The 27,301-nt window shown below is 40.0% G+C and overlaps 1 protein-coding gene across 2 annotated transcripts in view; it reads left to right on the forward strand.

The window, feature by feature from the left end:
* Positions 1–27,301, forward strand: part of DRC11 (dynein regulatory complex subunit 11) — a 172,472-nt gene that overhangs the window by 16,706 nt on the left and 128,465 nt on the right. For both annotated transcript variants that reach the window (XM_082630649.1, XM_082630650.1), the window contains 2 exons: positions 2,084–2,155; positions 22,253–22,458. In XM_082630649.1, the coding sequence (XP_082486775.1) occupies positions 2,084–2,155; positions 22,253–22,458 (278 nt within the window). The remainder of the gene's footprint in view (positions 1–2,083; positions 2,156–22,252; positions 22,459–27,301) is intronic.

Consider the following 27,301-nt stretch of genomic DNA (forward strand, 5'->3'; position numbering starts at 1 on the left):
ACCTGGGAGCTTGCAGAAGCGTATGCCGTTTGCAGAAGCTCCAGTGACCACCACTAATAACCAGAACACAGGTGGTCCTTTCAGAAGGGGCCCTTGAAGTTTCCTTCCCTTTGTCAGATGACCACCCTCGAGTTCTACCCCATCTTTTTTCAAATAGTGACTAAGGTTGCTCATGGGGAAATGCAGAAGGTGGCAACGTGACTCAAGTTAGAATTAGGTTGGGGAGAAAGTAAGTATAAGGACATAAAACAGAGCCAGAAGATCAGGAATCTTCTCCCTAATTGTGTTTGAATGGGAGTGGAGGGGATGCTGGGGAGAGACAGATAGACTATTTTCTTTCAAGTTTCTGTGGGGATATAAGGTTTTTTAATATTTATTTTATTGAAGTATAGTTGATTTACAATGTGTTAATTTCTGCTGTACAGCAAAGTGATTCAGTTATACATGTATATATATTCTTTTTCATATTCTTTTCCATTATGGTTTATCTCAGGATATTGCATATAGTTTCCTGTGTTCTACAGTAGGACCTTGCTGTTTATCCATTCTATACATAATAGTTTGCATCTGCTCATCCCCAAACCATCCCTCCCCACCCCAACCCTTGGCAACCAGAAGTCTGTTCTCTATGGGATATAAAGTTTTAAATGAGCATCTGAGTTCAAAGCTTGAGTTGTACAGTTCTTGGGTGTTACTGTGTTATATTTCTCCATGTTACAGTGGAAATTTTTCTGTTAAAACTCTGAAGTGCCACCCTTAGATTTAGCCCCACACTTCTGCAATCTAGACGTTTCTCTTGAAGAAATACAGGTAGAGGAACCTCACTAACAAAAACTATAGGCTATTTCTTTTTGCTCCCCAGCTTTATTGAGATATATTTGACATATAACGTTGTATAACTTTAAGAGTACAACATCGTGATTTGATATAAATGTGTATATCAAAATGATTGCCACAGTAAGGTTACTTAACACATCCATCACCTCACATAATTGCCATTTTTTCTTGTAGTGAGAGCATTTGAGGTCAACTCTCTTAGCAATTTGCAAGTATAAAATACAGTATTGTCAACTATAGTCACCATGCTGTACATTATACCCCCAGAATTTATTCATTTTATAACTGGACGTTTGTGTCCTTTGACCACCTTCACCCATTTCCCTCATCCACTCAGCCCCTGGCAGCCACCGAAGCTACTCTCTATTTCTATACATTTGGTATTTTTAGATTCCATATGTAAGTGAAAGCATAAAGTATTTGTCTTTCTCTCTGTGACTTATTTTTCTTAGCATAATGCCCACAAAATTCATACATGTTGTCGCAAATGACAGAATTTCCTTCTTTTTGTAGCTGAATAGTACTTCACTGTATGTATGCATCACATTTTCTATATACATTCATCCATCAACAGACACTTAGGTTGTTTCCATATCTTGGCTATTGTGAATAATACTGCAGTGAGGTACATGAGGGTACATGTATCTTTTCAAATTAGTGTTTTCCTTTTCTTCAAATAAACACCCAGGAGTGGCATTTATGGATCATATGGTAGTTCTATTTTTAATTTTTTGAGGAACCTGCATACTGTTTTCCATAGTGGATGCACCCAGTTACATTCCCACCAACAGTACGGGAAGGTTCCCTTTTCTCCACATCCTCGCTGACACTTGTTATCTCTTGTCTTTTTGATAACAGCCATCCTAACAGGTGTGAGGCTGTTGCTAGGTCAGCAGTGGACCCTCCAGTTGCTCCCAGGGACAAGGGTGGGTCCTGTCTTGTCCCTGGGTAGACAGAACTGCCTCTAGTACCCCTTGTTCAATAGGGAGGCCCTGGACAAAGGTCCTCATCAGGGTCCTGGGAGAGTAGACAATGGTATAGGCCACTTCTGTGATTCATACTTTCTTTAAAAATTTTGCTTGTGATCACAAAAGAGAAAATACTCCATCAACACACACAGGTGCACAACCTTGACCACATAATCATTACATCATTTGGGATGTGCAGGTTACATGGGAGAAACAGTATGACCATGTTTTCTTTATTTTTTTATGTATTAAACAAGTAACCATTTATTTATTTTTAGGTTTGGCGAGGTTTCCATCAGCGCAAGAGAACAGAAAGAGAGAGAGAAGAGGAGATGATATTCCTGGGCATGGTAAGTTTTCTTATAGACAAATAAGCATCTGGTTTTCTTAAAGACAGTAGAATCTGTAAGACTTGTGTCTTCCTTAGAGAGTTTTTGGGAGAAGAAAGGAAAGCAAACTACATGACCGGCGACTTAAGAGAATGGAATCGCCTGTGTTATCTAGAAGCCTGCCCAGGTGATCCAGAGACAGCAGGGTCTTGTCTGTTTACACATCTGCTGGAATACGTGGGCTGCTCCAAAGGTGGGACAAGCTGTGAGCTGCCCACCAGTATCAGCCGTGCCCTACACTTTGTTAATATATGTTAGTATTCGTGGTCCTGAGAATGGGTTTGCCCTGATACAGCTGCCTTCTTTTGGGTGATCTCCATGGTGATTACTGAATCAGAGTTGAAAGGGTATATTACTTAGTTACTGCCACAAACTTAGCAGCTGCAACAACACATGTTTGTGACTTCGGTTTCTGTGGGTCAGGAGTCTGGGCTTGACTGAGTCTTCTGCCCAGAGGCTCACAGGCTGCAGTCAAGGTGTCGGCTGAGGATGGAGTCTCATCCTGAGGCTCAACTGGGGAAGGATCTGCTTCCACGGTTGTGTGGTTGTGGGCCAGGTTCAGTTCCTGATGGGCTGCCAGACTGAACGCCTCAGTTTTTTTGCCAGTTGTTAGCTGGAGGTAGCCCCCAGCCCCTTGCCAAGTGGGCTTTCCATGTGGCAACTTGCTTCATCAGAGCTGGGGGGCATGGAGCTGCTTACAATCCCACGCAAATGATTATAGAAGTGGTATGCGTCACCTTTGTCCTATTCTTTTGGTTATCAGCAGGTCATAGGGTCCACCCCATGTTTTTTAAGACAAAAGTGTTGAAGGTTATAGAGCAATACCCTGAATGTGGGACCAAATGCTATATTTTCTATTTACAGTAATATCACTGATAAGATCTTCTAATTTACTTTAAATCCTAAGACCTCAGAAAAGAAAATTTAAATAGTCACGTTTTTGGTTGATCCCAGAACTCACTCTTTGCTCTTGCATCACTTTTATAATGGCCGGTTCTAAGCGACAGATGATGTGGTTTTAGAATAGCATATATTCTCTTCCGGCCCCACATCCTGACTGCTCCACATGCACTTCAGCCTCTGTGCATCACCTCTGTTGTCAGCACAGAATGGAAAACAGGAATTATTCTGTTTGAGGAAGGGATTCACCTCCGTGGTGCAGACACCTGGAAGAGCATCTTTCCCTGGTGAAGGGGCGTATGCTCACTGCACCTGTGTGCGGAACCTCAGTTGTGACATCCAGGCTTTATCATCTTAAAAAACATTGTGACTCCTGTCAGAGTGGCATATATGATTCAAGAAATACCCTGATTTCACCACCTGCATTCTTGATTTCTTTTTGACCTTTGAGTTTCAAAAATAAGTCAACATTAATTTTTGGAATTGAAAACCCCTAGGATCCCAGCCCATCTTTTATTTCTTGGTTGTTGAGGTGCCATGAGAATCAAGTGGGTGAGCCCCTGTCAGTTGTTATGGATCTGTATGATTTCAAAACTGTGCTGGGTGCAATATTATTCAGCCATAAAAAGAGGGAAATCTTGACACATGCTACAGCATGGATGAACTTTGAGGACATTATGCTAAGTGAGACAAGCCAGTCACAAAAAAGACACATGCTGTATGATTCCATCTTTATGAGGCATCTAAAGTTGTCAAACTCATAGAGACAGGAAGTAGAAGGTTGCCAGGAGCTCGGGGATGGGCAATGAAGAGTAGTTCAATGGGTATCAAGTTTCAGTTTGCAAAAAAAAAAAAAAGGTCTCCAGATCTGTTGTACAACAATGTGAATATACTCAACACTACTAAATGGTATACTTACAAATGGCTAAGATGATAAATTTTATGTTATGTGGTTTTCACCACAATTTAAAAATTGTTTTTAGTTCACTGACCATGGAAATGTATATTGAAATGGTTCTATAGGAATCATCACTATTCACTAATGGCCAAAAAATACAAGTTAAAAATTAAATGAGATACTGTATTTCATTGAATCTAAGATGTTATTCATTATAAGATACATCATGATTGAAAATGAAAGAAAATGGGCAAATAAACCAAAACACATCCCTGATTGTAATATACAGCCATCCCTGTATATTTAACATTTCAGATATGTTAAACCATGAAAAATACGTATGTTAGAACTGACGATAGAAGGTGATTTGTATCTGTCTTATTGGGGGGAAAAAGTTTTTACAAGTTATATTGGAAAAATCAATATTGTTAAAATAACCACACTACCCAAGGCAATCTATGGATTCAGTGCAATCTCTATCAAATTACCAATGGCATTTTTCACAGAACTAGAACAAAAATTTTTTGAATTTATATGGAAACACAAAAGACCTCGAAGAGCCAAAGCAATCTTGAGAAAGAGAAATGGAGCTGGAGGAATCAGACCCCCTGACTTCAGACTATACTACAAAGCTACAGTAATCAAAACAATATGGTCCTCACACAAAAACAGACACATAGATCAATGGAACAGTATAGAAAGCCCAGAAATAAACCCACACACCTTGGTTCAATTAATCTATGACAAAGGAGGCAAGAATATACAATGGAGAAAAGACAGTCTCTTCAATAAGTGGTGCTGGGAAAACTGGGCAGCTACATGAAAAAGCATGAAATTGGAACACTCCCTAACACCATACACAAACATAAACTCAAAATGGATTAAAGACCTAAATGTAAGATCAAGTTATAATTATTGACAAGAGTGTGATGAGATGCTTATTCTCATACACGGTGAGTTAAATTGATTCAGCTTTTCTGAAAGAGGCAACACAATCATTAAAATATATCCTTCCCCCCGAGGTCTAGTTCTAGCTTAAGGAAATTATCAGAAATAAAGGTTTATGTGCATAGACATTTCCTATAGTGTTGGGTTTTTTTTGTTTGTTTTTTTTTTTTTTTTTGCTGTACGCGGGCCTCTCACTGCTGTGGCCTCTCCCGTTGCGGAGCACAGGCTCCGGACGCACAGGCTCAGCGGCCATGGCTCACGGGCCCAGCCGCTCCGCGGCATATGGGATCCTCCCAGACCGGGGCACGAACCCGTATCCCCTGCATCGGCAGGCGGACTCTCAACCACTGCGCCACCAGGGAGGCCCTAGTGTTGTTTTTAATAATGAAAAATTGGAAATACACAATCCTAGTGTTCTAGAGTAGGGATGGAGTTAAATGATTTATGGTGGACCTACCTTAAAGTAGTGATAGACCACCATTAAAAAATATGTTTATGACTCATTTTTGATGTGAAAACTCTCAGAGTGAAAATACAGGATTTAGAATTGTACATATAATAGGATTTCAACTAAATATATACACACATACATGCACATACAAAGGAAAGAAAGTTTATATTGTGTTCCTTTTTTCATGTCGGAACTTTGGAAGTTTTTTGTTTTAGTTGTATTTTCCAAATTGTTTAAATTTTACTGCATTAACTGGAAAAAAAAAGGCACACATTTAAAAATAAAAGCAAACAGCCATAGAATATTATCAGTTTTTTCTATTCAGATCTCCAGATTGTTTGGTGTATATACATAGGTGGACAGTTTATGATACAAAATTGTTTCTCTGTTCTACCCATTAGAGACACAGAAATATGAGGTGAAATGATAAAAACAATGGTTATCTCCAATTTTCTACTTTAAAAATTAAACTTGCGGTCAGAAGATTCAATCTAAGATAATCTAAGTTTAACATGAAATTTTATGTAAGCAGCAGTTTGACTCAACCACTTCCATTTAATTTAATTCAGCTGACATTTACTGAATATGATGCATAACAGGCCAGAAACTTAGGGAATGGCCCAATGCTATTTTTTTAACCTAAAGTTTTAATGGCTTACATTGATACCACATAAAGATAGAGGAACATGTTTTTTACTGTAATTTTTCTGTTTTACTTTGTCATTTGTATATGCTCAGCTCAAATAAAGGAAGTCTGCTTTAATTTTTCAGCAGTACAGAGTTTGGATAGTAAAGAGGACAGCTTGTCTGTTTTGTATTAAATGCGACTTTCTCCAGTTTGCTTTTTTTCCAAGCATGTCTCCTCTTGGTATTACGTGTTCTATGAAATTTTACACCATTGTGAAATATATGCATTCAGTTTTTAAAAGAATGGTATCTTCTGTTTGCTGGCTGATAACCATAAAAATCCATTACCCCAAATCCTGGGAATGTTTTCAATTAAATACATTTTCCACTATATCACTAATTAAGATAGTGTCTACTCATTTTAAAATTTCATTTTTCCATTATTTTACTTTGTTACCTCATATCAGTGTATAAACCATTGACTTCTCTGATCAAAACAGTATTTGTATCTTTGTGGGAGGCTTGGCCTATTTCCAGAGGTGAGTATTTAGTAACTGAAATGAGAATTAGAGCAAACGACATAGTTATGTTCTCAGTTCCTGACTAAATGTTGCCTTTACCATTGTCATATAAATTATTTTTTGATATTGCCATTTTAAATATTTATATTCTAAAATCTACAAAGGAAAATAAATAACACTCTAAAACTTCATGTGCAGTTATTTTAATTGGCAGAGCCAATGGAGTGGATGAAGGAGGACACATAATGAATGTAATACATTTCATTCCGTGGGTCCCTTTGAAATAACGTGTCCTACAGCCATGACCATGGTGTATTTTATGTTACCCTGAAGCTATCAATGTTTGCATTATAATAAAGAACACTAGGGGACACTTATTAAACACGAAGAACTGTCACTTTGAAATGCATCCGCTAAATCCTCAAAACACCGTAACACCCTGCTCACTTTCAAATTCTAACATGAAACAAGCTACATTATAGATTATTTTTCGATCAATAAATTAGACTCATTTCTTATGAACAAATAACCCCAGGTAGGAGCTCGGGCACCCAATGAATGCTCCCGAAAGGTGGCTCCCTCCTGAGGCTCCCCTTGGTCCGGGGCCCTCAGGGGCTTCTCTTTGGGAACTGCTGTCAAAGCCAAAATGAGCGAAGGATCAAAATGAAACGGTCTTTACGATCACACTTTGATTTAAGCCCCAAACCATGGCATCCAGCTTGGTCCTGTGCATTATTCATTATATTTGGCTCCAAATGACCTTTGGTTGTTTCTAGAAATAAATGTATTAAAAAACAGATTTGCCATGATTTATGGGGTTTTGTTTTGCTTTCTTTTAGTTGTATTTTACTTTTTAAATACAAAAAAAAAAGCTGTTTCCCTAAGTGTCTGGGGACGGCAGCCTCTTAGAAATGAGTGTGCGTCTCCCCTCGGCCTTTGAAGGGTTGGCCTGCCAGGTGGATGGAGAGGCAGGTGTCTGGGGTGGCCCCTCTACCACGTGGGTCGGGGGTGGGGACACGTTGAGCCACTCACTCACCCTCCCCCTGAGCCTCAGTTTCTCCTTCTGTAAGAGCAGGATAGTGCTACCTATTTCACAGAGCTGTTAGAAGGGCTTCCGGACCCGGCCTAGAGCTTCGGCGGGTTGCCTTCAAGGAATGGTGGCTGATGTTCATCGTCTTGGAAAATTACATTACATTGTCCCGATAACTGAATGATTTTGTACAAAGGAAAACTATCACGATACATCATAACCTTTCTATGTAACAAAACAAAATATTTCAAAATACGTTGTTGCCTAACACATGCATGCCACTGATTTCAAAATATAAAGTAACTTGGCCCTTGTTATTTGCCGCTCGTGTTACCGACCAGGATTCTTAGCCTCCTTAATCAATAGAAATTGATAAGAGGCCCAAAGAAATTCAGGCTAGGCGTTATTGGGGCCCCTGCTGCAGCCCTTGTTCACTCCCTGAGTGCAGGCGAGCTGGTTCCTTGTAGGAGGTGAGGGTAGGGGTGTGTCCAGGGGTTGGGCTGGAGGTGTAGCTTAGGTGTTTTGCCAACCCCTTTGGTGGTGGTGTGCTGGGGGCATGCGCAGTACCCTGCTTTTGCTCCCGACACCCTGCTTTTGCTCCCGGCTCCTCAGAAGTGGCAGTTGGGTTTTTGGTCTTCATGTATCTGGTTGTTCATGATTCGCCCCAACTGTGCATGCACGCAGTTATTTTTAGTCCCTTATAGTTTCTTTGCTTTTTGTTGCTGGAGGAGACATTTGTCCAAGTGCAAGCACTGCAGCAAAGGGTCCCAGGTCCCAGCCTGTCTCACTCAGATTTATGAACTGAAATTAGTCTATTAAAAGTACGATCTGGAAAAGCAGTGCCATTGGAACAGCCCAGCAGGGTCCGAGGCTTACCCAGCTGCAGAGGGAGAATTCGGAGATCCCTAGGGCAGTGGGTACTGCCCACCATGTACACTGTGTGTGTTGCACCAGGAAAATGTTTGCAAACCAGGAAAAGCAGTGATCCTGATACAGGCATGCATGGAAGGCTCTTAGGTTGAGCAAGGGAATCAGAGCCCGGGGAGGACACCCTGAATAATTTTTGTGATTCAAAAGTCCACCTCAAGATGCTTTGGGAAAAAAAGAAAACTCACCATTTTCTTTTCTGTTAGATGAGATCTTACAGTCTAGTTCACTGGGAACCTTTAGTTTGATTGTAACTATTTTTTATTGAGGTATAATTGTCATGCAGGATCATATTAGTTTCAGGTATATATCATAGTGATTTGACGTTTATGTACATTTTGAAATGGTCACCCCACAAAGTTATTACAATATTATTGACTAGTTCCCCTATGCTGTGCGTTTCACTCCTGTGACTTATTTATTTTATAACTGGAAGTTTGTTTCTCTTAATCCCTTTCACCTACTTCTCCTGGCATCCCTCCCCCCACCCTGCCCAGTCCCCCTCTCCCCTCTGGCAACCACTTTGTTCTCTGTAACAATGAGTCTGTTTCGGTTTTGGTTTGATGTCCATGTGTATTGATTTTTAGATTCCACATATAAGTGAAATCATATGGTGTTTGTGTTTCTCCGTCTGACTTATTTCACTTAGCATAATACCCTCCAGGCCCATCCATGTTGCCACAAATGGCAAGATTTCATTCTTTTTTATGGCTGAATAATATTCCTGTGTGTGTGTGTGTGTGTGTGTGTGTGTGTGTGTTATATATATATATTCATTTAGTCATCTTCTTTATTCATTCATCTATGGATGGACACTTAGGTTGCTTCCATATGTCAGCTATCATAAATAATGCTTCAGTGAACATGTATCTTTTCGAGTGTTTTTGTTTTCTTCAGATAAATACCCAGAAGTGGGATTGCTGGATTGTATGGTAGTTCTATTTTAATTTTTTGAGGAATCTACACACTGTTTTCTATAGTGGCTGCACCAATTTACATTCCAGCAGCGTAAAAGGGTTCCCTTTTCTCCATATCCTCACCAACACTTGTTATTTTTTTTGGCTTTTTGATAATCGCCAGTCTGACAAGTGTGAGGTGACATCTCATTGTGGTTTTCATTTTCATTTCCCTGACGATTAGTGATGTTGAGTATCTTTTCATGTGTCTCTGTTGGCTGTCTGTATGTCTTCTTTGGAAAAAGGCCTGTTTATGTCATCTGCTCATTTTTTAATTGGGCTGCTTGTTTTTTGACATTAAGTTGTGTAAGTTCTTTATATATTTTGAATATTAACCCTTTATCAGATACATAATTTGCAAGTATTTTCTCCCATTCAATAGGTGGCCTTTTAGTTCTGTTGATAGTTTCCTTTGCTGTGCAAAAGCATGTAGTCCCATTTGTTTATTTTTGCTTTTGTTGCCCTTGCCTGCAGAGAGAAGTCCAAAATAATATTCAGATTGATGTCAAAGAGTTTACTGCCTTATATTTTCTTCTAGGAGTTTTATGGTTTCAGGCCTTACATTAAAGTCTTTAATACATTTTTAATTTATTCTTTTTTTTAAACTGTTTTTTTTAATTTTTTTATCTTTTTGGCTGTGTTGGTTCTTTGTTGCTGCATGTGGGCTTTCCCTAGTTGCGACGAGCGGGGGCTACTCTTCATTGCAGTGCGTGGGCTTCTCACTGCGGTGGCTTCTCTTGTCGTGTAGTATGGGCTCTAGGTGCACAGGCTTCAGTAGTTGTGGCACACGGGTTTAGTTGCTCTGCGGCATGTGGGATCTTCCTGGACCAGGGATCGAACCCACGTCCCCTGCATTGGCAGGCAGATTCTTAACCACTGCGCCACCAGGGAAGTCCCTAATTTATTCTTGTATGTGGTGTGAGATGGGGTCCAGTTTCACTTTTTTGCATGTAGCTGTCCAGTTTTCCCACCACCATTTGTTGAAGAGACTGTCTTTTCTCCATTGTATGTTTGTGCATCCTTTGTCATAGATTAACTGACCATGTGTGTGTGGGTTTATTTCTGGGAAGTGTTTATTGTTATTCTTATTCTGCTTTATTCTTGCCCTGGGTTCCCAGGTCATCAGAAACTCAATGAGCAAAACAATTCTCTTCCTTTAGTCACCTGATCCCAGGATTCTTTTATCCCTACTCTAGGGCAGGATATTTGCCCTTATTTATCTCAGATTAGGGCCCATTACAAAGTCCTTTACTGCAGCATAGTAGAATGGTTAAGGCCGGAAACTCTGGAGCCAGACTGCCTGGGTTCAGATTCTGGTTCCACTATTTACTCGCTGGGTGAACTGGGGTGGTGTCTTGGCTTCCTGGTGCCTCGATTTCCACATATGCAAAATGGAGATAGTGCTAGCTCCTAGGCAAAGATGTGTGTTAAGTATTAAAGAAATTGGTATCTGTAAAGCATTTAAAATAGTGTCTGACACACTGCACCCTGTGAGCACTAGGTAAGTGTTCACTGTTATTTTTTGAAATGGCTTATAATCGTGGGTTTAAATGCTCACATCACTCATGATTTAAAAATGCTTATTAAATTGTCATTTTTAATCTATTTAAGTTGGCCAAGATCAAAATGGTTAAGGTCACAATGTTGGCAAGGTGTGGGGAAAAAGGCTCTGTCATATACTGTTGGGGGGAAGAGTAAAGCAATCCTGCATCCTCTTTGCAAGGCAGCTCAGCAATATCCATTAAAATTACAAATGTATATCCTTGAAAAGTATGATCTATAGTACCCATAAAAAACAATTTTCAGACAAACTATTTTAAGCCAGAAGAAGACTATCAGTGCAGAGATACAAGAAAGCATACAGGGTAAGAGCAAAGATTCTACAGGTAGGTACATGCTTTGGGTCAAAGCTCCAGTCTGCCACTTCCTGGCTGTGTGACCCTGGACAAGTTCTTTGACCTCTCTGTGCCTCAGTTTCTGCATATATAAAATGAAGATAGTAATGGTACTCATACATTAGGCTAGTTATTATGAGGAATAAATTAGTTAATATTTGTAAACCAGTTAAAATAGTGTCTCTCAAACTTTAAGTGCCATGGAAGTGTTTATTTTAAAACATTTTTAAAGAATGTAGGACACAAAAGTAGCAAATTTAGCTCCTACCAATAATCAATTACAGGCTCAACTATACAGTTCTATTCCAGCTCTTAATTAGGCAAATCTTAAAACTACTACAAGTTTCCAGAAAGTAGATTTAACGGGCTAGATATTGCTCTATTTTTAATTGTTTTGCACCCACTTGAAGTTGTGGCATCCTAAAATAAAGATTTACCATAACTGTAGTATGAGCAGAGGGCAAAAGGAAACCATCAGCAGGCTTCCCTGGTGGTGCAGTGGTTAAGAATCCTCCTGCCAATGCAGGGGACACGGGTTCGAGCCCTGGTCCAGGAAGATCCCACATGCCATGGAGCAACTAAGCCCGTGCACCACAACTACTGAGCCTGCACTCTAGAGCCAGCGAGCCACAACTACTGAGCCCACATGATACAGCTACTGAAGCCCACATGCCTAGAGCCCATGCTCCACAACAAGAGAAGCCACCGCAATGAGAAGCCCGCGCACCTCAACGAAGAATAGCCCCCACTCGCCGCAACTAGAGGAAGCCCGCCTGCAGCAATGAAGACCCAACGCAGCCAAAAATTAAATAAATAAATAAATTTTTAAAAATAAAAAAAAAGAGAAAACCATCGGCCCTGACTCTCCCCACAACTTTTTTTCCACTTCTTCTTGCTGGTTTCTTCTTTCTGAGTAGATGTGTTTATATAAACACAGATATACAAGTATAGATATATTACTGTGAAATGAAATGGTGAAACAAAAGAGCTTATTTTTATAAACTAGGGAACGTCCACGCACACGCACACGCACGCACACGATCTTTTTTTTTTTTCCGCACACGATCTTAAAACGGACCAACCGAAGAGCAGTTTACTCCACAGCATGAGGCATTCCACGTGTAAAACTAAAGCAGGAAGCGCGCGGTGCGAGCCCATGGGCTGATGGGGCGGCTCTGAGTGCTCCCTAATGATGACCAACCAGGGGCTGCGTGGAGCTGATTAATCTCTGCACTGACCATGGCAGTCATTTGTTGGAATAGACCCTCTCCCTTCCCCTCACTGCTCCATCCTCATCTTAAGTGACTACAATACCCCCAAGACCATGAGCTCCTCCAGGAAGTTGCCAGCATTAAATCACTTATTTGCAAGGGGATTTGTGACTGATAAATTGAACAGATTGTCATTTGGACAAATGTCCATTTTATCTTACTAATTTGACCAAGGATTTTTAAAGGCAAAGCCCATCAAACATTAGATAAGCATTTTAAGTTAATGGACCATAGAGTCCTATTTCTCCACAAACCCAGGAGTCATCATCTTATGTCCTATTTTTACAGCAACATCAATTATTAATATGTATATTTTTGCTGACAGAGGACCTTGCTATAAACTTAGGTTTCGTTAACCAGTTCTGGGTCATTAACTGTGGAAAGCTTGTAAATATAATGGTTTATTCACATGGGAAGACTTCATTAAGATGCATTATTCTACAGCTGATGTATTTCCATATATAGTATATTATTGTGTTCTCTATTTCCCTTTAATATTCGTAATTTATTTTTCAATGAGTTGCTGTTTATGCGGTGAGTTAACAAATTTGAATGCCATATGACCAAAGTTGCTAAACAGGAAAAAGATGTTGTAGCCCAAAGGAAAAGCTACTCATTAACATAAGAATCTAAATATATTATAACCTTTAAATTCAAAAGCAACTAGCGAAAGAAGCTACAAATGACCCCAAATGTATTTTTGTCAGAGAAAGTCTATCTCAAGCAACACGCATGAATACACACATATTAACAGCCCAGCGTGGTGTAATAGGAGAAACACAGACACAGAGGAATCCAGAAACCTTATTGCCAGCTTCTTCATTCTCATAGGATGGCTTGGGAGAGTCATTACGTGATGGACCTCAGTCCCCATCTGTTCAATGGGATAATCAGGTCCTTATTTCTGTCTCAAATGATGGATGTAACATCAGTAAAGAAATGTAGAGAAAGAAGGTGTGGGACAGAGTGCCGTGCCAATTACAAAAGATCTGATGAGCGCTGGGGGACGTCTGTTTCACTCGTAGACCATGGACGTGTTATGAAGTTGGCTGGACACTTTGTGTAGAGCTTTGCCAGGACACCAGTCAGAGTTGCCTACTCATTAATTCACTTTTAGGGATTCAAAGGGGAAAAGGCCCAGCTAAAATATAGTTTGTATGTGTGAATCTATGAAAAAAATATGCTATGATTTACTATAAGAACAATGTTGTGGGGAGGATTTCATATGATTCACTGATAAAAAAATCATAACATTAAAGCGAGACTTCAAGACAATTTTACACGTTCATCAGAGACAAAGAAATTTGGGTCATTTGTAGCAGAGATGCATTTGAACATCTTCACGAAAACAGTGGACTTCAGGGTAGTCATTGGAGAGATCAGATAAAAATCTCTGTGTGAATTTTAAACTTCTATTTCATAACACTAGGAATGTGAAAAATATGAGAATTGGATACTTCTTTGAATGATTAAATAAAGGGAATTCTTATCTCTTTATTTTGACACAAAGTAGATAATATAAAGTCATGGCTTTGAGCACTTACATCTTGAGTCAATTTAGATTGCTGGCTTTTAACATTGTTCTTTAAAATGATTCTGTAATTCTCATTCTAGATCCATTTTCAAAGTCGTTTTAGGGGTTTTTCCATATCCAGAGTTGTACACTCTCACGTTCTCATTATACTAAACTTAGACAATTTGCTTAGTTTGTTACACATTCTAATACATATTTTTATCAAGTATTATATGTGTGACTTTCTTTTCATTTTTTTTCACCTGGCTTTATGTCATTAAGTGGATGCTGTATTCTGACAGCATCTCAATTGTGGATTCAAGTAGAGAAGTCACAAACCAAAACAATGGTCACATTCCCACCAACAGTGCAAGAGGGTTCCCTTTTCTTTACACCCTCTCCAGCATTTGTTCTTTGTAGATTTTCTGATGCCCATTCTAACCGGTGTGAGGTGTTACCTCATTGCAGTTTTGATTTGCATTTCTCTAATAATTAGTGATGTTGAGCAGCTTTTCATGTGCCTGTTGGCCATCTGTGTGTCTTCTTTGGAGAAAAGTCTATTTAGGTCTTCTACCCATTTTTTGATTGGGTGGGTTGTTTGTTTTTTTAATATTGAGCTGCATGAGCTGTTTATATATTTTGGAGATTAATCCTTTGTCCATTGATTCATTTGCAAATATTTTCTCCCATTCTGAGGGTTGTCTTTTTGTCTTGTTTATAGTTTCCTTTGCTGTGCAAAAGCTTTTAAGTTTCATTAGGTCCCATTTGTATATTTTTGTTTTTATTTCCATTACTTTAGGAGGTGGGTCAAAAAAGATCTTGCTGTGAATCATGTCAAAGAGTGTTCTTCCTATGTTTTCCTCTAAGAGATTTATAGTGTCTCATCTTACATTTAGGTCTTTAATCCGTTTTGAGTTTATTTTTGTGTATGGTGTTAGGGAGTGTTCTAATTTCATTGTTTTACATGCAGCCGTCCAGTTTTCCCAGCACCACTTGTTGAAGAGACTGTGTTTTCTCCATTGTATATCCTTGCCTCCTTTGTCATAGATTAGTTGACCATAGGTCATAAATCAAGCCTTAGGAAATTGAAATCGTATCTAGCATCTTTTCCAACACAACACTATGAGATTAGAAATAAATTACAGGGGAAAAAATGTAAAAAACACAAACACATGGAGGCTAAACAATACGTTACTAAATAACCAAGAGATCACTGAAGAAAACAAAAATACCTAGAGACAAATGACAACAAAAACACGACAATACAAAACCTATGGGATGCAGCAAAAGCAGTTCTAAGAGGGAAGTTAATAGCAATACAATCCTACTTCAAGAAACAGGAAAAATCTCAAATAAACAATCTAACCTTACACCTAAAGGAACTAGAGAAAGAAAAACAAACAAAACCCAAAGTTAGTAGAAGAAAAGAAATCATAAAGATCAGAGCAGAAATAAATAGAAACAAAGAAAGAAAAAAAGGGAGAAGACTCAAATCAGTAGAATTAGAAATGAAAAAGAAGTAACAACTGACACTGCAGAAATACAAAGGATCATGAGAGATTACTACAAGCAACTATATGCCAATAAAATGGACAACCTGGAAGAAATGGACAAATTCTTAGAAAAGCATAACCTTCTGAGACTGAACTAGGAAGAAATAGAAAATATAAACAGACCAATCACAAGCACTGAAATTGAGACTGTGATTAAAAATCTTCCAGCAAACAAAAGTCCAGGACCAGATGGCTTCACAGGTGAATTCCATCGAACATTTAGAGAAGAGCTAACACCCATCCTTCTCAAACTCTTCCAAAAAATTGCAGAGGAAGGAACAGTGCCAAACTCATTCTACAAGGCCACCATCACCCTGATACCAAAACCAGACAAAGATACTACAAAAAAAGAAAATTACAGGGCCTCCCTGGTGGCGCAGTGGTTGAGAGTCCGCCTGCCGATGCAGGGGATGCGGGTTCGTGCCCCGGTCTGGGAGGATCCCATATGCCGCGGAGCGGCTGGGCCCGTGAGCCATGGCCGCTGGGCCTGCGCATCCGGAGCCTGTGCTCCGCAGCGGGAGAGGCCACAACAGTGAGAGGCCCGCATACCGCAAAAAGAAAAAAAAAATAAAATTAAATAAAATTAAAAAAAAAAAAAAAAGAAAATTACAGACCAATATCACTGATGAATATAGATGTAAAAATCCTCAACAAAATACTAGCAAACAGAATCCAACAGCACATTAAAAGGATCATACACCATGATCAAGTGGGATTTATCCCAGGGATGCAAGGAGTCTTCAATATATGCAAATCAATCAACGTGATACACCATATTAACAAATTGAAGAATGAAAACCATATGATCATCTCAACAGATGCAGAAAAGCTTTTGACAAAATTCAACACCCATTTATGATACAAACTCTCCAGAAAGTGGGCATAGAGGGAACCTACATCAACATAATAAAGGCCATATATGACAAACCCACAGCAAACATCATTCTCAATGGTGAAAATCTGAAAGCATTTCCTCTAAGGTCAGGAATAAGACAAGGATGTCCACTCTCACCACTATTATTTAACATAGTTTTGGAAGTCCTAGCCATGGCAATCAGAGAAGAAAAATAAATAAAAGGAATACTTGGAAAAGAAGAAGTAAAACTGTCACTGTTTGCAGATGACATGATACTATACAAAGATAATCCTAAAGATGCCACCAGAAAACTACTAGAGCTAATCAATGAATTTGTTAAAGTTGCAGGATACAAAATTAATGCACAGAAATACCTTGCATTCCTATACACTAACAACGAAAGATCAGAAAGAGAAATTAAGGAAACAGTCCCTCTTCTTTTTCTTTATCATCATCATTTTAGGCTTTGCAGGCCATATGGTCCTTGTCCCAACTATTCAGTGTGGCCATTGTAGTGTGTAAGCCACCATAGACAGCATGTAAATGAATGGGCATGGCTGCATTCCAATAAAACTTTATTTACGAAAATAAGCAGTGGGCCAAGTTTGACTCGTGTGCTATAGGTTACCAGACCTTTTTCTAGAGCAGTTAGTTTTTCCTCAAACCTGGATATTATCAGAATCACTTGAAGACTTTCCCAAACTACTAGTTTCTTGCTTCTTCCTCACCCCCAGGATGGAACTGAGAATCCATTTTTTTTTTTTACTGCTTTTCAGAATTTTGAGGAAAAACGTGAACTTGGAAAAAATAACTCACTGGTATATTTGAAGATGTGTTGCATCTAAAATAATTTCCCTGAACAAAGTGACTACTAAAAACAAGAAAGGAGCAAATATAAAATAAGAAGGAATTTTGGGAAGATAAGAGCATGCTCAAAAAAGCAAAACAATAATAACCCCTCTAAAATTCTAAATAGATCCAAATAATAAATGGACATAACTCAAAGCCAAATTAATTGTGAAAGGTAAAGATAGAGAAATCTTCTGTAACATAGTGCATGCAAGTAAAGGAGAGATGGAAAATACAAGAGAAAAGGTCAGATCAATCTGGTGCCCTGCCATTTACGTAATATTTGTGGCAGGGAGAAAAATGGAGAAAAAGAGATAATAGAAGGAAAATTTACAGAGGAGAAGACATAATTCTTTATATTGAAAGGACCCACCAAATGGAGAATGTGATGAATGAAGAAATGCTCACACCTAGATTCATTCTGATAAACTTTGAAAAGACTAAGTGTAAAGCATCATAAGAGCAGAATAGCTTACCTACAAAGGAATAATCATCAAATTTCCAACAAGCTAGTCGCTGGCAGCTCTGCCCATTAGAAGAAGTATCCTCCAGGGTAGCTACTAAACTGCCATTCAAGTGGGAAGGGCCAAATGAGGACATTTTAGAAGTGCAAGTACTTAGAATATTTATGGCTGACCCTATCCAGTCTGAAAGTTACACTCAAGGACATGCTTCACAACCTAAATGTCCATCGACAGATGAATGGTTAAAGAAGATGTGCCACATATATACAATGGAATATTACTCAGTCAGAAAAAGGAACGAAATTGTGTCATTTGCAGAGATGTGGATGGACCTAGAAACTGTCATACAGATTGAAGTAAGTCAGAAAGAGAAAAAACAAATACCATATGCTAACGCATATATATGGAATCTAAAAAAACGGTACTGATGAACCTAGTGGCAGGGCAGGAATAAAGACGCAGATGTAGAGAATGGACTTGAGGACATGGGGCAGGGGAAGGGTAAGCTGGGATGAAGTGAGAGAGTGGCGTAGGCATATAGACACTACCAAACATAAAATAGATAGCTAGTGGGAAGCAGCCGCATAGCACAGGGAGACCAACTCGGTGCTTTGTGACCACCTAGAGGGGTGGGATAGGGAGGGGGTAGGGAGACGCAAGAGGGAGGGAATATGGGGATATATGTATATGTATAGCTGATTCACTTTGTTATACAGCAGAAACTAACACAACAATGTAAAGCAATTTATACCCCAATAAAGAGGTTAAAAAAAAAAAAAGGACATGCTTCAGCAAAATGAAAACTGAATAGGAGAAAGAAGACTAAAAAATGAAACCAAAACAATGGTTAAATTTAAATAGTTACTGGTTTAAAAATTAATCACAATCTGTTATTACACAATAAAAGTTTGGGGGAAAAAGAGTGAACACATGCAAAGGTCCTAGACTTGCTTAAAGAAACAGTAAAAATACTAATTCTAGACATAAATACAAATATAGGTGGTAATTATGATGTTAAAAATTTCAGAATAACTGGCAGAAGATTATAAATAAGATGTATAGTTTCTTAACCACTGCATAGCAAGAATGAACAAAGTTAACTGCATAGACCCAGCAAAAAGTAGGAAAGGAAAAACAAGAAATTGTGTTAGAAAACATAAGATGGCAGAATTAGCTCTGAATATTTTATTTGTAGAAATGAGTAAAATTCCTCTTTTCTATAATTTTCAGATTGAGCTTTTAATGTACAGTTATGTGCTGTTGAAAGGGAGAAACTTGCTGAAAAGTTCAAAGCAAAGGGGCATAAGAGCTGTGTCAGTGAGTTTGGTTTAACTCGGTAGAATAAGCGCTTGTGATTATCTTGTTCTTTCTGCCCAGTGGGGAGCGAGGTGAGATCCTGTTCTGAAAGGAAGGATGAAGAAAAAAAAAAAAGGTCATGAAGAACCTAGGGATGAGATGGGAATAAAGACACAGACCTACTAGAGAATGGACTTGAGGATATGGGGAGGGGGAAGGGTAAGCTGTGACAAAGCGAGAGAGTGGCATGGACATATATACACTACCAAATGTAAAATAGATAGCTAGTGGGAAGCAGCCGCATAGCACAGGGAGATGAGCTCCGTGCTTTGTGACCACCTAGAGGGGTGGGATAGGGAGGGTGGGAGGGAGGGAGACGCAAGAGGGAAGAGATATGGGAACATATGTATATGTATAGCTGATTCACTTTGTTATAAAGCAGAAACTAACACAACCATTATAAAGCAATTATACTCCAGTAAAGATGTAAAAAAAGAGAACAGTGAGACCAAAAGCTCCCTCCCTCTGCTTGGCTCTTGCAGCCACACTTACACCTCTTCAGGAGCAGATGGGAGGATTTCTGTCTGCAGAAACCAGCTCAAAAGAAAGACATTTGGATACCGATATGCAGATAACTCCAGTAAAGCAGCTCTGACCTCACCAGTCAGCAACTCCCCTACACAGGTTCCAAACAGCTCTGGGAGCCTCCCTCATAAATAAGCATGAACCACAAAGAGTCACCAGTCACTTAGGAAAGACAGAGACCCAACAGAAAAGAAACTGGAAGAAAAAAAAGAGGGGTAAAATAAAACATAAAAAACAAAATTCTAAAAGTAATAACCTTATGGAAATAAAAGAGGATTATCAAACCCAGAAATTAGAACAGAATGTCCCAAAAAAGGAGAATCGAAGAACAGTTGAAGTGCTGTTGAAGAGTTAAAATATAATAATCGAAACTTCAAAAAATAAAGTTGAAAGAAAAAATTAAGAAAATCTCCTAGAAAATAGCAAAATGACAAGGAGATGGATGAGGGATACGTTTAAAGAAACTTGCAGGAGTTCTGAGAAGAAAAGAACTAAGAAAACAGAGGAAGGAAATTGTAAAGCAACAGTAACCAAAAAAATCCTTGTAACAAAAGGATATGGACTTTCAGATTTAAAATGGTCCCTGGCTTTAGTTAGGTTGTATCCATACCTTGGCTATTGTGAATAATGCTGCAGTGAACAGGGGTGTGCAGATATCTTTTTAAGATCTTGATTTCATTTCCTTTGGATACATACCCAGAAGTGGGATTGCTGGATGATACGGTAGTTCTATTTTTAATTTTTTGAGGAGCCTCCATAGTGTTTTCTATAGTGCCTGCACCAGTTTACATTCCCACCGACAGTGTACAAGGGTTTCAATATCTCCACATCCATGCCCAACACTTGTCATCTTTTCTCTACTTGATACTAGCCATCCTTTGCTGAATCAGATTATAGTTTTTGGATTCTGGAAGAATATTTCCTCAGTTTTGTGTGCTATTCACAATGTAAGTGACACAGACATGACACACTTTTATGTTTATCTGCATTATTATTTTCTCTACCACTTTCTTAAGTCTATACAATCAAATCACAATAGTAAATCAAACCCTCATTTGTAGCATTTGCTAATTTCGATGGTGTAAGTATTCCTATAGCCAACTGCAAGCTGCTAACCTGAATGAACACAGGAAGATACGCACAGAAGTGACAGCATTATTACAGTATTTTCACCTTAGAGATACAACAGACATAATGACATCAAGAGCATAGGTGACAATAAAATCCAGTAAAAATAATTATGAAGCAATGAGTTTTTGGTATTGGTAACTTGCATTGTTAACATAATTTAATCCTAAATTTATATAATTTAGCATTTAAAAATAACTGTGCCTAACAGCAGGCTTGCAAAATTTCTGAAAATCTATCAACTGGATCTCATGAGTCATTACAGGCTGGCTCCAGCACACCACTGAATTTGTCCTTAATTTGCTAACTTACCTGCGCTGAATCTCTGAACTCCTTAGAGCTCAGGATCTTTAGCTCATACCTGTGATTCCCATGTGTGTTCTTCTTCTCCAAGTCCCTTTTAGTTCTTTCCAACCAAACCCACAAGGTAGCACTTTTACAGATTATTTGACATGGTTTCCTACTCTAACGGACATTACTCTTATCCTGCCAACCTCATTTCTTTAGCGGTTCTAAAGAACAGGAATTATGTCTCAAAGTGACTTTGTATTTTCGGTTACCACAACCCTCCACATGTTGCTGGACCAGTGCTGAGCATTTGGTTGGCGTTCCATAGCCAGACGTTGCCTTTCTGATCAGCAGATGTGGAGAGAGAATATTCTCACAATAAGATGTAATAGCGTGAATGTCTGGAGTCAGCTGAGAATTTCCTGCTCTGGAGGTCTTTAACAATAGAGGGGATGTTTTCAGAGTTGATTTTGGTGTCATTTTTCTTGAAATCAGAACACCCAAACTCTTTTCATCAATTCTTGCTTCATTTACTTTCTAATGCTGTATTCTTTTCTCTCCCACTAACCAAGAAGGTTTGGAAAACTTTACCTTCTGCAACTTGAATAATTTTTTTTTTTTTTTTTTTTTTTTGGCGGTACGCGGGCGTCTCACTGCTGTGGCCTCTCCCGTTGCAGAGCACAGGCTCCGGACGCACAGGCTCAGCGGCCATGGCTCACGGGCCCAGCCGCTCCGCGGCATGTGGGATCTTCCTGGACCGGGGCACGAACCCGTGTCCCCTGCATCGGCAGGCAGACTCTCAACCACTGCGCCACCAGGGAAGCCCCTTGAATGATTTTTTGAATGATTTACCGAATAAGCATTTTTTAAGCTAATTACCAGTTTCTGGGAAATAGTACAGAGTGATCCCATACTTCCTCCCCATGGTTGTGAATTACTCCTTCAAGCTCTCCTGCAAGATCTGATTCTGTTGTTCTGTTTGTATTTCTTATGGGTCTTTGGTAGGACACCATTGAAGATACTGACATATTTCATTATTGTCTAATATTTTTCACTGCTCTGTAACCTTTATGATCTCAAACGTTTTGGCTTATATTTTCAGAACCCACCTCCTTTGTTTAATGAAGTCAGTGCTGCATTAATCCAGGCTGACAGGGTGACCCACCTGCGGGATAAGGTGCAGGTAAAGCATGAGGAGGAATACAGAGATGCCTTGGCTACAATCAAGGATGACTTGAAACTAATAGAAGGTCCCAACATCAAGGAGAACCTCCAAGATGAGATCCGGCGTTGGTTCATCGAATGCAGGTGAGTGTAGGACATCTATCCTGACAGTCTCTTCTGTGGTGGTTGATATTCTTGTGTGTTTTTAAGCACAGAAACATGTTGATATAGATTCATGTGGTTTTCTGGCTTCATTTTAGAAAAGTAGAATGTGAAGTCTAAAAATTTAGGAACTAATTCTTATTTTAATGAAATTGCTTTTGTTCCTGATTTTTTTTTTAAATACAGTCTATATAATACCTCTGTAGCCACATGAAATTGAACATCATGGGTGGATGACACAGCCCCAAGAAGGTAGGCTTTCACAGGCCAGGTCTGTCTGAAATCCGAGGGGTCCGGCCACAAGCAATTCATGCTGCTCTTCCTTCTGGGATTTGACCCTAATTGTATGAGGCTCCACAGTCTCAGTTATGCTCCTTCTCTGTCATAATCCCTTGAAGCAGCTGCTGACTCTAGGACCTGATGCCTGGCCCCCAGGCCTCCCATGAAATGATGGGAAGGTAGCAGTTCTGGGGACAAGGCATTATGTATATTAAGGCCTTCCTGTATTAAGGGTCTGCCTATATTAAGGGTCTTCTTTAATGCTCTTAAGTGAAATGTGAAGCAATTTAAAGCTTGTTTTCAAAAGATGGTTTTTGTTTACAAAAGATGTGCTCCTTTATTAGAGAAGTACAGTAGAACAAACACTTACAGAACACAGTACAAGTTTCCACACAGTAGAACAAACGCTTTGTAGGCAACCCAGTTGGAGCAGCTTTAAAATCTATTTCAAGAGGGGAAGGAAAGAGAGCAGATTGTTGATCAGTCCCAGGGCCATGGAAGCAGACTCGCCACCTGTTTTCTTTGGTGGGTATTGTGCTGTACACATTAGGTTCAGAGACACTCAGATTCCAACTTTGATGAGCTCGTCAGGACCAGGGAATTTAATTTGTTGGCAATAGAATACCAAACTCCTTCTCAAAACATTACATTAAAAGATGTTTATATCTGTGGTAGGCAGCCTCCCAAATGGCCTCCACTGACCCCACCTCTTCCTCTGGTAATGTCCTCCCTTTGAGTGTGATGTAGACCTAGAACTTCACTTCTAAAGAAAAATATATGGGGAACTTCCCTGGTGGACCCGTGGTTAAGACTCTGCACTTCCACTGCAAGGGGCACAGGTTCAATCCCTGGTCGGGGAACTAAGATCCCACATGCTGCGCAGCACAACCAAAAAAAGAAAAAAAGAATAAAAAGAATATGGCAGGGGACTTCCCTGGTAGTCCAGTGGTAAAGAATCCACCTTAACAATGCAGGGGACGCGAGTTCGATCCCTGGGCAGGGAACTAAGATGCCACATGCCGCGAGGCAACTAAGCCCGCACGCCACAACTAATGAGCTCACGCACCTCAACTACAGAGCCCTTGCTCCCTGGAGCCCTCGCGCCACAACTAGAGAAGAGAAAACCTGCACACCACAACTAGAGAGAAGCCCAAGCACTGCAATGAAAGATCCCACGTGCTTCAATGAAGATCTCGCGTGCCGCAACTGAGACCCGACAGAGCCAAAAATAAATAAATAAATAATAAAAATAATTAAATCTTAAGAAAACAAATACGGCAAAAGCGGCGGGGTGGCACTGCCATCTTGCTTGCCTCTCGCCCCCTCACTTGCTTTCACCCCTGGCTCTGAGAGGGGTCAGCTGCTGCCCAGCAGAGGGGCCCCATGGAAGGAACGGAGGGAGGTTTCTGGTGACAGCCAGCAAGCAACTTGGGCCTCCTTCCAGCCTGAGAAGAGCTGAATCTTGTCCACAGCCACATGCGTGAACTGGAAGGGCATTCTCCCCAAGGGGAGCCTTCAGATGCAGCTGCAGCCCCAGCCAACACTGTGTGCAGCCTCGTGGGAGACCCCGAGGCAGAGATACCCACCTGAGCCACATCTAGTTCCCTACCCACAGAAACAGTGACACAATAAACGTGTTGTTTCGGTCACTAAGTGTGGGGGGGACTTAGCGTGCAGCAACAGGTGTCTAACATACATCAGTTAGTTTACAATGATTCAGAAAAACTTGAACAATCATAAGCTTCTCTTGTGTTAATTCCGTATGGGATTCTAACATGCTATCTCCTCAATAATACATAAATTTTATAACAAAGTTTCTTCAGGAATGTTTGATATAACAGTTACTTGCTTTTGATTGGAGAGTTCTGTCCTTTATTATATAAATAGGGCTTTTAAATAGTTATGATTTTTTAAAATTCAAAATTAATTTTGTGAACTTTTCTCTTTATATCGTATTTATCAGGGATATTTTATTGCCAAACAGGATATTTTAAATGAAAGGAATATTTTAAAATGAGAAATTGGACATTGTATTAATTCTATACTGAAACTGATAATAATAAAGAGAGAAAAGATGCTAATAGGGAGGGAGATATTTATATATGCATATATCCCCTCTTCACTTTATCAGCTTCCTCCTTTTAATTCTGGTGATGGCTTCATGGAGACATAAGATAGACATATACATGTGTGTGTGTGTGTATATATATGTATATATATATATACATACGGGCAGATAGATATCTCAAACTTATCAAATTGTACACTTGAATATGAAAAGTTTATTATATATGACACATCCATAAAGCTGTTAGAAATAGATCAAAAATATTATATCAGCAGAGATGTTAGTGTTTGAGTTTTTTAAAGTAGCTTGGTTTTTTGTTATTCAAACACCAAAACCCAGTATTCCAATCACTAGCCTTGTTCTCAGACTACCCCGCTCCCCCCCCACGCCAACCTCCCACTCACAGTATAAGAAAAACTTAATCAGTAACAATTACAGGTAACAATCTCTTCCAGCTTAAATAGTCTCTTTAAGGTTGACTGTCTATTTGGAGTAAATTTGCAGTCACTTCAGATGCCTCCCTATCATGAATGTCCCTGTTTTTCTTCCCTCTGTGGCATCTGACTGCAAAGGGAAATTACCAACCTTCACAGCGTCGGCTGGGGGCCAGGAGAGTGAGCAGCATCTGGGCTCGGGCTATGTCAGCGCCCTGGCTGGTTTCTGCAGGCGGGTGGTGTAGCCATCTGGTCCACGAGGAGAGACCAGTCCATCTGGTCTTTGGGGACCTCCTCCTGTGGTCTGTGGTTTCTGCCACGTGCCCTCACTCACTGGGCAGCTGCAGTTCAGGCCTCTCACCTCCTGAACAGCCCTCATCCCGCTGGGATGCTGGTTCCTTCAGGACCCACATTGCCCAGGAGCGTACAGGGTGCCCTTCTCAGGCCTTGGGGGACGGGCAGGATCTCTCACACCCTCCACCAGCAGGTCCCCTCCTCCTGGCTCCGTCCAACCCCATCACATGCTGCACACCCAGGAAGACAAGCACTGCCCAGATGGTCCCTGATGCTCTTCAGCCACTCCACGGTCTCTGCTGGGATCTCAACACTCATCCCCTCCTTGGCTGAGACCGCTGGAGGATGGGGCCCAAAACGCAGATGGTATCCCCACTTGTCCACCTTCTCCTCCCTTCCCCCACCACTCTGCCTCACCAACTTCTTGTTCAAATCCATCCTCCGTATGAAACGCTCCCTGAGTGCTTCCCTGCAGTTCCTCTCCGTCTCCTCCTTGAGCTCTGCCCGCATCTTCCCCTTCCCCCTCCAGGCGATCTGCATAATCACAGAAACTGGAGCCTTGCTTCCTGAAAAATGGCTGTGCTGCCTTGGGCAAGTCGCTTAACCTCTCTGTGCTGTCAGTCTCCTCATCTGTGATAGGAGAACAAGACTCAAACCTATTTTGTGGGGTTGTTAAGATATGGGAGACTTCGACCCCAGTATGCAGACCATTATTATTCCTGCCATATTGTACACATCTGCTCATTCATATGCCCCTCCCCCAGATAAATGGCAAGCCCCGTGAGGACAGTGCCTGGTGCTGAGGAGAGAGTGGTGGATACAGTCCCCATCCAAGCAGTGGGTAGTGCAAGCCAGCAGCACTGCCCTTTTCCTTTCTTATCTAATTACATAATTGTGCCTGGAGGAAATATACTCAGGATGATTTTGTGCAATCATGGAACTTTAAGTAGAAAGGCATTGTTTCAAAAGAACTGTCTTCTGATTAAATCACCTTCATTTATAATTGAAACCTTCATTTTCATAGTTAATGAAGATGATATGCCCTGTGTTCATGAATTTTCCTTATCAGCAATTTTCCTCCCTTTTCTCAGGACATCAGAGAACAGATGCCCACAACCATGTTTTCTACAAATGAAATACTTCTTTACTTTTAGATAGACTTTTATAATCCAATTTATTGTTAGGTGATATAACCAAGTTGAAAGCACTATGTACAATTATAACTCCAAATAAGCTAAAATGTATAAAATATACGTATACACACATACATATATACAAAGGTATATTCACACATGCATTTAATTTATTAAATATATGTTTGCAGATGGATGGAAAATTTCTGGAAGGATACACTAGAAACTTTGTTAGCATGGCCACCTCTGGGGACAAGAGTAGTGATGTTACTTTTATCTCATATTCTCCTGTATGCTTAGAAGTCTTTCTTTCAATAAGTATTATTTTTATAATGAAAAAGCCTAGTTAAAAATATATTAGAAGAAAAAGAAAGGCAAGAACTTAATTTGGGATAATCCAAAATAAACATTTGAAATGTTAAAACACCCTAATTTTTTTAGAAGTATATTGATGCAATACCTGCAGAACACTCCTGGAAATTCTTTTGATGAAAGAATAGGGTGCCTTGAGGCTGGCAGTAACTGTGAGTTACTCCCCCGTCTGAGGTGCTGGGAGGGTCATGGGAGACTCCTGATGGCCTCCTGGGAGCAGCCCCTCCCATTGGCTCTGGGCTTTC

This window comes from Mesoplodon mirus (genome assembly GCF_964341445.2).
Source record: "Mesoplodon mirus genome assembly, chromosome: 8".
Taxonomy (NCBI): domain Eukaryota; kingdom Metazoa; phylum Chordata; class Mammalia; order Artiodactyla; family Ziphiidae; genus Mesoplodon; species Mesoplodon mirus.